Source organism: Macadamia integrifolia, chromosome 14 (genome assembly GCF_013358625.1).
Source record: "Macadamia integrifolia cultivar HAES 741 chromosome 14, SCU_Mint_v3, whole genome shotgun sequence".
Taxonomy (NCBI): domain Eukaryota; kingdom Viridiplantae; phylum Streptophyta; class Magnoliopsida; order Proteales; family Proteaceae; genus Macadamia; species Macadamia integrifolia.
The window spans coordinates 28724119-28734323 of record NC_056570.1 but is presented as its reverse complement, the minus strand read 5'-3'; the positions used below and the strand labels follow the sequence as shown (position 1 = coordinate 28734323).

Sequence of the window (10205 nt, the reverse complement as noted above, 5' to 3'; positions counted from 1 at the left end):
TGCAATGTGAAAGCCACTGATTCTCTTTATTGCTTGAATGATGAGATTCTGTGAAAAAGTGACTAATTGATGCCAAAACAACTTGAATATGAAAATGGATCCAGAAACATTTAGCAGAAGGGAGGGTATATAGAAATACTAGGTAACAGAAACAAGCTAATATATAATTCAGAACCATCCAGATATATTTTTATTATGGTAAGCCATAGTATCTTAATACATAGATCTCCTATAGCTCTCTATGCACTTTATTAAGAACCAGAGTTGGCACCCACACCAGCTATACCCGAAGATCGCCTGCATTAGAGGAAATAACTATCAGTGTTACAACTAAAAGAAGCATGGATTGATGGTTTTAAGTTCCATTGTACTCTTATATGTTAAAAGTGACTGAACCAGACAGGAAAAATGAAGAAAGACAATTAATTATAAATACTTACATGCTTCAAAGTTGGCAGCACATTTCGCTGGGAGCTGCATGGCCATGTTGCGGTCGACACCAGAAATTGGTGGGCCATTTACAATCACACACAGGCATGACTGTCCAAGCATCTTGACAGCATTGCAGCAGGCATCACTAGGTGGGAGGGGACTGAATGGGGTAACAGCAGGCCTACAAGGCATCAGCTGAACCAGAGATGAGAAGAAAGTGCTACCACATCCCTGGCCCATTCCATGCTCCACCATGCTTCCCATGGCCACCATGAACATGAACAATGCTACTATCTTCCCTGCACCAACCTTCATGTCTACACTGTTCTCTTCTATTAGTTTAATCCTGTCTATAAATTTTAATATCTCTAGGGATAATAATCCTTGTTGAAGTGTCATATATAGAACAAGAGGTTTCAAGTTATTCACCTTCACCCAATTTACATCTCACTGACTCATGTTGATTTCATGCTAGTTCTACTCCAGATCTGATTTATCACAAGAAGTGTACTGAAAATACATTAAGCATGACAATAGAAACCGTTTTTAGCTCAAATTTCATTTCTTCGTTTCCACCTGATAAATCATAGGGCACAGCATATTCAGTTTTCTTACATCAAGTACTGTAAATATTAAGAATACAGATTTGCATATATCAGCCAACTTGACTGAGTTGACAAGTATAATTTTAACTCCAGTGAAATCCAACAGGATAAAAATAAAAGGAAAATGTGTAAGAAATAATGGGTAAAATTATGATGAATCTATATTAACAGCATCAGTTCTTAGTGGAACTTGTCTAGTTACTTGAATAAGTACCAGGTCAAAGTAATGACTTCACCAAGTTGAATTCATTGTATAATGTCTACTGAAAATAAGTCTTTCGATAATTTTGTTATGAATTGGAAAACCTGATGTTCAGAAATACTTTTCACAGACTACAACCATGCAGATGGTAGAAAGGATCTGAAATTCTGAATCCATCATGAAACTATAGTTAGGAATACTTTCCAAATACACGTTATGCAAAACTTTATTAGAATTTCGCAAACACTACACAAAATATGAAAACAGTTGTAGATAAATATTTGTATCCTTCAAGGATATTCCCGTAATCCAGAATACATTGAATAAGATTTTAGAAATATCCCAGATAAATAATTAGAATCAAAATCACTATCTCCTCATGCCCACTTTTCCTGGTTAATGAAAAATGATACTTTAACCCCAACCCCCCCCCCCCCAAAAAAAAAAAAAAGAAGAAATGATACTTCATTCATTTCATTTTGTTCCACTTTGATTCATTTATTTGTAACCTTGAAACCTTGATCTTCTGATACCATTTATCAATGTTCTTCTTTCTTTCCTTTCAGATTTATCACTGCAAGTTCTTTCTCAACAAACTCTCCTGCACAAATGGGAGGATACTTTCCAGCTATTGAGGAATCAGCGAAGCGGCCCAATGGCTTAAGCACAGCATCAGATGCAATCTGTGCAAACAACTGATGATCCAGCAGAATCATTAAGTCAAAACTAAGTATGATGCTCCAACAATAATAGTGTATTTGGAACTCTTAAAACTAAAAGTTTGGCTTTTAATTTGAACTTTTGTCAAGGAAAAATGTTTACTGGATGGCAGTCCAGAATGGTATATACTTGATGGACAGCCCCACAGCCATCTGAATTAATCGGATGGATATCCTCCTTTTCCTCTTTCTCTCTTTCATCTTCTTCTTCTTCCATCCCTGCAACATGCAGATTCCATGCCAAAGAATTTGCAACTTACAGGTTTGGACTGCTGTAACCTGATTTCGGCAGTCTACAACTCCAGCAACCTTCTTTGTTACATGCCAGAACTAGTTTCACAGTTGGGTTTGATGCTTCCATGTTTTAGGACTAGATTTCAAGGTTTAAGGTTCAAGGTTTATCATGATTTAATGGAACTTTTTTTCCATTGAATCATTGCCGACAATTTTGCCAGAGAAGATGAAGATACTAGAGTTGCAGTTGCCAGACTCATGAAGAAGGAGGAGAGGAGCTGTCCCATTCTTGACCATGCAAGAGATTCTTTTCTGGGTGTTCCATTCAAAGAAAACCATGCCCTTTTTCAAGGCACAGATCAACTCACTGTTGAAGAAACTCTCCACAGGCTCCGATTTTGCTGCTGTGCTAGTGTGATTGCCTCTATTGTCCTGTTAGACACAACCACCTCATGCATGCCAGCTAAACAGTCCCCTGCTGTCAACCATTCTAGCTGCACACAGTTTCAGAAGGAAATCCAATGTCAAAAAATGATCTCAATGTCAAAATTCAAGCCAGCCACTGTATAGCTCACAGAATTGGCTTATCAAAAGTAGGATTCAAGAAATTAAATTATGCCCAAGGCCAAAACCAGTGTACTTCTCATCACTAAAGTTCAAAATCTTGATGTTGATGGATATTTCCCCAGTAATGTAGGTGTGGATTTTTTAAAATATCTTAGAAAACAAAGAAGTTCCACTACAATGATACAAAATAATGGTTTTTTTTTGTGTGTGTGTGTGTGTGTTGGAGGGGGGGGGGAGGACAAGAGAAGTATTGGGCTAATTGTATAAAGAAATATAAAAATTTCCAATAAGCTTGGGAATGTCAAAACAGACATTGTTACACATTGAAAGTTCAAAGAAACATATTAAGAGACGAATAGGAAACTATTATTGGTATTTTTGAGAAAATGACTTCACTAATCTTCACAAGTTAAGAGTTCCACCTTCCTTTCATAATTTCAAACCATGGTCAACCATAGCAAAAACTTGCCCAGAATTTTCACTAGTATGCACTAAAAGAGGATGCATTTACTGAATTTATGATTCTTCTTATTAAAACGAAAATTTCAGTCCTCTGCTAAATCTTCAGGTGCTACCACCCTTGCCCTTCCACAGTGAAACTCTGCTGCCTCAAAAGAGAACAGGAAAACTATGGAATGTAGTGGACACAATTTCTTTGCTCAAGTAGTTAGATCAAATGAAGTATGAGAATAGATTGTCGTGTCCTTTGTACAAATTGAGAAAAGAAGGAGATCTTTGACCTGATAGCTACATGTAAAAAACTCCTGTATTGATTCTTCCTATGATTTGATAAATTCAACAACATGATAAATTGACTTTATTCTTTCTTATCTCCCCCCCCCCCCCCCTCTTTAAATTCTATGTTGAGGGGGGGGGGGATTTGCATGCCAATTGAAGCGTGGATATTGGGGTTTCTGGCCATGGTTTACAATTTAACTATCTGAATACACTCTTGTGACTGGCAAAACAGCATATATGGAAGTGAAGAGTCTTATCTCAGAATCAGAAATCTCACCCCTTTGTATATACCCATTCCATTTTGGTAATCTAATATTTTATGAATTTCCTTCTTGGTTTTCTTCCATATTAATCCAGCATATTCAGGACACTATTTAACATTACACTGCAACTACAGTTTCCTCATTGGGGACCAACCACTGAATACCAGTATGTTATAGTCTTACCTGCTTTCCTGTCTGAATGAGGAGACACCCAACAGGAACCTTAACTTCAACTTTTTGCCCATTCCTTAACCAAATGTTCAGACCAGGGAATCTGCTCTTGCCATGGATGGTTAAAAAGTTAAGGTCATAGTGATATCCAGCAAACACATTTCCCTCCTGGCCATAACGTCGAAGATCACTTCCTGTGGGAGCAAGCAGATGAGGTCCCTGGTATTGTGGGAAGGAAAGAAAAAACGTGAGAAAACCCAAGCCTCATTCTTTAAAATAAATTGATAATTCCAATACAACTAGGAATAATCATTTCAAATGACACTAAAGCTGACAAATTTTTAAGTCGGTGTATACCAATTTGACTATGCTTTGAGAATATTTTTCTTCCAATTTTTACATATTTAGGCAAAGAACATTCACTATAATTCATAAATTCAGCATCAATCTTATTCCTAATATATTCTTACGGGCAATTAAAGGAGCTACATAACATCACAGAACAACCTTGTCAGAGAGAGAACTGGTAAATTTCCCAAATTTTTTCTATGCTATTAGACGCAGAAAATCATATGCAGGTGAAAGAAATACTGCAGGGCCTTTTAAAAAAATTAAAAAGTGGTTATCCTCGAAACAAAGTTGTACAAAATCATAAATCATGAAGAATACTGTTTTTGAAATTGTTTGAGACTTTCGGTCATAAGTACATATAAATCTGAAGTATGAAAAGTTAGGGTGGATGAGCATCAAAACAGTGATTCTGTAAAATTTCTGTGAATTGTGTGTTCAATTACAAGAACGAGTTAATGATTCCTTTTGATCTCACTTGATTGACATTTGTAAAAATAAAATAACATAGGCGGATGAAGAGACATAAAGGAAGTTGGATTGGCTCAATTATTAGTATTTGTTACCTGGTACATAAGAGAGGTGAATGCATCCCTTGGCAGCTCAAAGCCAATTGCTGCCATTTCAGCAACAGCCTGAACAAAAAAATGAAGCAGCACTTTTAAAGTAGAGTAAATGCATAAATGGAATTGGTTGGAGGGGAAGCAAATTTAATTATCCTTCTTTTTTTTTGGGTGCAGTGGGGTGAGAAGGTAGTGATGTTTCACCTCAACTGCAGAAATCATTTTGCAGCCCCATGAATCCATAGTTTCTTTCCATTCAGGAAAACCTTCAGGTATAACAGGATCAGAATTCAGTTCCTACATGAGGAATAACAAAAATTACCCAAACCATTTAAACCAAACTGGATCTGGAGGGTGGGGGAGAGAGAGAGAGAGAGAGAGAGAGAGACCTTAAAACAAGTGCTAGATGGCCGAGGGCCTACTCTCCACATGAATCGCCATTTAGGGTCGGGTCCCGCAGGAGTAGCTGGCTGATGTTCCTCAGGCATTGCTTTTAATTGCTGCTGCATTTCCTCATCCACCAGACTTCGTGGAACCTCAAGACCTTCAGGAGTTACACCAACCTGTTGTTTCATATCACAACAAAAGCCTTCAGATAAAATCTATATGCACTCTCTAACAAGTGATGAAAATAGAGAAAACTTACTTCTGTTAGCACTCCAGGAGAGAAGGTTATCTTCTTTTCCATATAACATTTTCTATCTTCCACAAATTTGCATTAATTAGCTCTTTTCTTTTCTACTTTTTTTCTTCTTTTTTTCTTCTTTTTTCTTTTTTTTTTTTTTTTTGGGGGGGTGGGGGTGGGAGAGGGGGTGTGGCGGTTGTGGGACATGAATCAAAACAGAATAAAATTTACAATAAACAAAAGGTGTTATTCAAATAGGAAAATACTATATTAGGCTGTAAAGTAAGGGAACATAACTAATAGGAGGCACAAGAGAAATAGAATGCGGGTTTAATAAGTAATGAGCAGCCCCTATTTAAGGTAGTAGAATTGCATTATTAACTATCACTCAAGAAATAGTCTTTTTTCTGGTAATTGACAAATATAATCAATGCCCTTCCACATCTAAGTTTTGACTTGTCTAATAAAATTTTGTGTGGGAGAAGACTATTCATAAACATGTAGATCCATATGGTGGTCGAAGGAATGCATGAAATAGCTTAAAAGGACTCCTCTTCCTCCACCCCCCCCCCCTCCCCGAGGAAAAACCATATTGAATATCTCACAAAGCCCATGGGAGTGTGCATTAAAAATTAATCAAAGCTTGGAAAGACTATGGTCAGAGAGCATTGCTGCAAAATTTGAACAACTGATGAATGAAGCAAGGTTATTGCCAAAGAAATAGTGGCATAGGTCCCATTGGGTGATCTTACAGATAAGATGTTGGATTGGAGTTTAATGAATTTAAAATCCACACCAGAAGAATTGATTCAACTTACATTTGACTGCAAAGAATAATTACAGCAACAAAGAAGCTTCAATTAATTTATAGCAATTAAGAAGAGTCTGCAACCATCTTGATTAATTAAGCATCTCAGTGACTATGTAAAAGGGTAAAAAGAGTGGAGGAGAACCTTCAGAGATGTAGATTTCTTTTTAAACACTTGACCAATGATTGGCAATTACTAATATAACAGTTGGCATTTGGCTTAAACACTTTCAAGAGGATGATAATCCACAACCAGCACATTGTAAATTTGACTCATATTTCATGATGTTGCGCAGATTGACTTCACCAAATGCAGCATCAAGCTAGAAAATATTGATAGCATTGATCCCTATGAGGATGAGATTCACATCAAAGCGCAATTTTTTTTTTGGATGATTGGCGTATATTCAACAAGCACAAAGAACATCCAACCCCAATAGGAGAGAGGAAAAGATGTGGGGGTGGGGGTGGGGGTGGGGGTGGGGGTGGGGGTGGGAGGAAGAAAATACAAGCAAAAGCCAGAACACAGAATGAAAACACATCCCAAATCAAAGAGATGATCTAGGCATCAGACGGAGATCTAAAGATAAGTCCCTAGGCATACAGGCACCTTGGTTGCCTAGGCGGGCACATAGGACACCTTTGTTGCCTTGTTGATGTCGCCTTACTTTTGGAGCCTCTACACCACCTTGGGTCACCTAGACACCGTGACAACTATGTCCCTAGGAGATACAATATGACGATTCCACTCAGAGGAGAGGCAAGGCCCGGTAATGACTTTAGGGGAGGTTTTCTGGGCATTCTCGCAAAGACAACAAAGAGGGGGACTGGGTTGTGTCTTTGGATAAGGAGGCACAGTTGGGTAGGGATTGGGTTAAAACACGCCTAACAATAAAGTTACCTTTAGGGATTCAATCTTTGAATTAAACAATAGGGTGCTAGGTGACATGAGGGGGATGGGCACGGATAAGGTTCCAAGTTGAGGATGAGAAGAATTCATTTGAGGATTCCTTCTAGATGACAAGGTCACTAGAGGCATGAGGCTGCCAAGGGATCTCAAGGAGGTTATTCCATGCATCAATCAGACTAGGGGGAAATAGCAAGGGCCATAGTCCCGATCACCATCACCAAGGATGGAAGAGACTAAGGCAAACCTATTGCTTCCAAAGTCATAAGAAATTCTGGCCCCACAGACAATCACAAGGACACCACTCAGATGCCAATTATCAAGCCAAAGAAGGTTGGAGGAACCATCATCAATACAAAACTGGATTGAGGAGGACAAAAGATGTCTATGCTTCAAGATCTTTTGCCAACTCCAAGATGAAATATGGATAGGGCAGAAAGACCAAAGGGAATCATTCCTGAGATATCGAGTGTAAATCCAAGAAACCCATATGCCTTTTGATCTATTGACAATCTTCCAAATGAGCTTAATAATCCCTGCTGTGAAAACCTCTTTAACCCTTCTAAGCTCAAGACCCCTTCAAATTTCGGAAGCCAAACTGAAGGCCAGCTACTAGCATGAAGATATTGTTATTGTCTAACCCTTTCCAAAGGTAAGCGCTCATGATAGATTCTACACTCTTGATGGTTCAACCAGGAAGACTGAAAACACCAGACCAGTAAATGTAGGATCCTTGCATGACCAATCTGAAAAGTTCAAGCCACCCCGCATAAGATAAGAATTTTGCCTTCCAAAGCTGGAGCCTACCTGAGAGAGTCAAGCATGGGGGAACAGAGAGATGCAGATAGTATAATGGAGGATAAGGGAAGGCCCAGGTACTTGACTGGAAGTTTCTTGAATGAATCCCAAGGAGTTCAAAAGGATACTTGCAGTTTCAGCAGAGCATCCAGCAAGAAAGAGATTAGCACTTGATTCTGGACAATGATCTCCCATAACCCATTTGTTTGATTGCACATGGATCCAACCACAATGATTAGCATAAATACACCAACGATATTTCAGAAAAAAGGGGACAACCCACTACACAGAAGCAAAGAACTCGTGAATTCCATTAAATAAACGAACTGGAAAAGGCAAATTCAGAAACAGTGAAACCTAATTCACCATCACTTTCAGAAGACAATACAAGATTCCCAGGCACATCAAGAACACGATAAGTTCCAACATAAATTAAGAAAAGACGAAAAGGGAAAATAAAACCAGCAATGTAGACGAAAAGATCATAAATCTGATAAAAGGGAAAAACAGGATTAGTTGGTGTTCATCAAAACCTGGTAATGCAGATGGGGGCGCTCTTGAAGAAGCTTAAATTCATTAGGCTTTTCAAAGTACTTCTCCATCATGTCGAGGAACCGATCATTGTCCGCAGTAGAGCATCTCGGATCCTTCACTAATAGAGCTCCAGTTTCTCGTAGGATTCGACTGACCTCGGAACAAAGATCCTTCATTTGAGGATCGAGTTGGTTCTCTACATTTGCAGGAGATCCACTAGAATTAACAGAGAGCTCCAAGTACGGGGAAAGATCTATGACGGGGAGATCCATTGTCAAGGTAGAAACCTTAACAACAGATCAGACAAAACCTACGAATACCCTTTCTCTGCGACTTATTTGATCGATGAGTAAGCAAAACACTCATGGCGGGAGATTTTGTACCAATTGGATCAATGGCGCATTCTAGCATTGATAACATAAAATCTATAGTTATCTCAACTCCCCTATGGAATACTTCTTATAAAATTCTCACAATAATCTAAATTTTCACTTCTTTTTTCTCCCCTTACTATTTTAAAATACTCAGATTACTCTTCAATTTACAAAAAAAAAAAAAAAAAAATTTATTATTTTTTTTTTCTTTCATTTTAAAATCTTCTTAATGTGGACACCCTCAATCATATGGTGCGCAATCTCTAAAAATTTCAATGAAATAATAGATTAATTAAAACATTAAATTATTTATACGCAATAAGGTTAAATTTATATGTATATAAAAATGTATTGCAAAAGTGGTCAATCTGCAACAAATGCATCAGATACGATGCAATGTTGGATTAAGGGATGAAATATAAACATTAAATGAACGAAATAATTATATAAGAGGTAGTTTAGTTGTCTTAATATATATATTTAAAAAGTAGATTTAAAAATGAATGGACAAATAGCGAAAATATGGCATTAATGATAACTATGTTGTTTTAAAAAGAGGGTATATAAGAAGAGGTGGAAGTTTGTTTTATTGGGGCAATCAAAAAATAAGTATTTTATAGGAGAATTTAAATTAAAAAAAAAAATTAAGGTAAGGGACCATCTAAAGTTTTGGCTTTTGAATTCTGGATTTGGACCACACTTTAGTAAAGTTTTGTGCTATTTTTATGTGGAAAGATAGATATATTCTCCCATAAAAATAGAAGGATAGATATATTCTGCTTGCCCCTACCATATTTCATGCATAGACAAAGATTTTATGCGGTAATATCTTGAAACTAAAAAATGGGGAGGGGGAAATTTGCTTGGTGTAAACACGTGGTAACACTTCAACATAACAATGTCACATAGGGTCAGGTATTTTTGATAATGAAGAGTTCAATCTTGGAATGATCTTTTGTTGCATATGAAACATTCTCTTATCTTTTCTATGCTATGTGGGTAGTGACAACTCATTATCGCCATACATGTTTACACAAAGATTATCCCATAAAAGTATACAAAATATGATGTGAGCTATCATAAAAAAAGAAGAGAGAGAGGAATGGTTCTATGTCTAGGAGCATGGCCTATGCTCCTCTCTCGAACAAGAAGCATGGATGTCATTTTACATGGAGAATAAAAGAGATAGACACACGGAAGCACTGACATAGGCCATGCTTTCAGATAGAGTTTTTTTTCCCTTTAAAAAATTGCATTGCATTTACCATTCAATCCCTAAAATTGATGATTTGACATGAGAGAGGTTTTATTTCTCAA

At 37.4% G+C, this 10205-nt stretch overlaps 2 protein-coding genes across 2 annotated transcripts; both read right to left on the bottom strand.

The window, feature by feature from the left end:
- On the bottom strand, nucleotides 1-1271 carry LOC122060452 (protein LIM3-like). Its single transcript, XM_042623541.1, has 2 exons — nucleotides 441-1271; nucleotides 1-297 (listed from the first exon to the last, which is right to left on the bottom strand). The coding sequence occupies exons 1-2, from the start codon at nucleotides 829-831 to the stop codon at nucleotides 281-283; spliced, it is 408 nt and encodes a 135-aa protein (XP_042479475.1). The 5' UTR covers nucleotides 832-1271; the 3' UTR covers nucleotides 1-280.
- Nucleotides 1272-1429: 158 nt separating this feature from the next.
- On the bottom strand, nucleotides 1430-8952 carry LOC122060450. The gene is made up of 7 exons (XM_042623540.1): nucleotides 8514-8952; nucleotides 5232-5405; nucleotides 5047-5139; nucleotides 4846-4914; nucleotides 3944-4150; nucleotides 2561-2686; nucleotides 1430-1934 (listed from the first exon to the last, which is right to left on the bottom strand). The coding sequence occupies exons 1-7, from the start codon at nucleotides 8784-8786 to the stop codon at nucleotides 1779-1781; spliced, it is 1098 nt and encodes a 365-aa protein (XP_042479474.1). The 5' UTR covers nucleotides 8787-8952; the 3' UTR covers nucleotides 1430-1778.
- Nucleotides 8953-10205: the final 1253 nt, after the last annotated feature.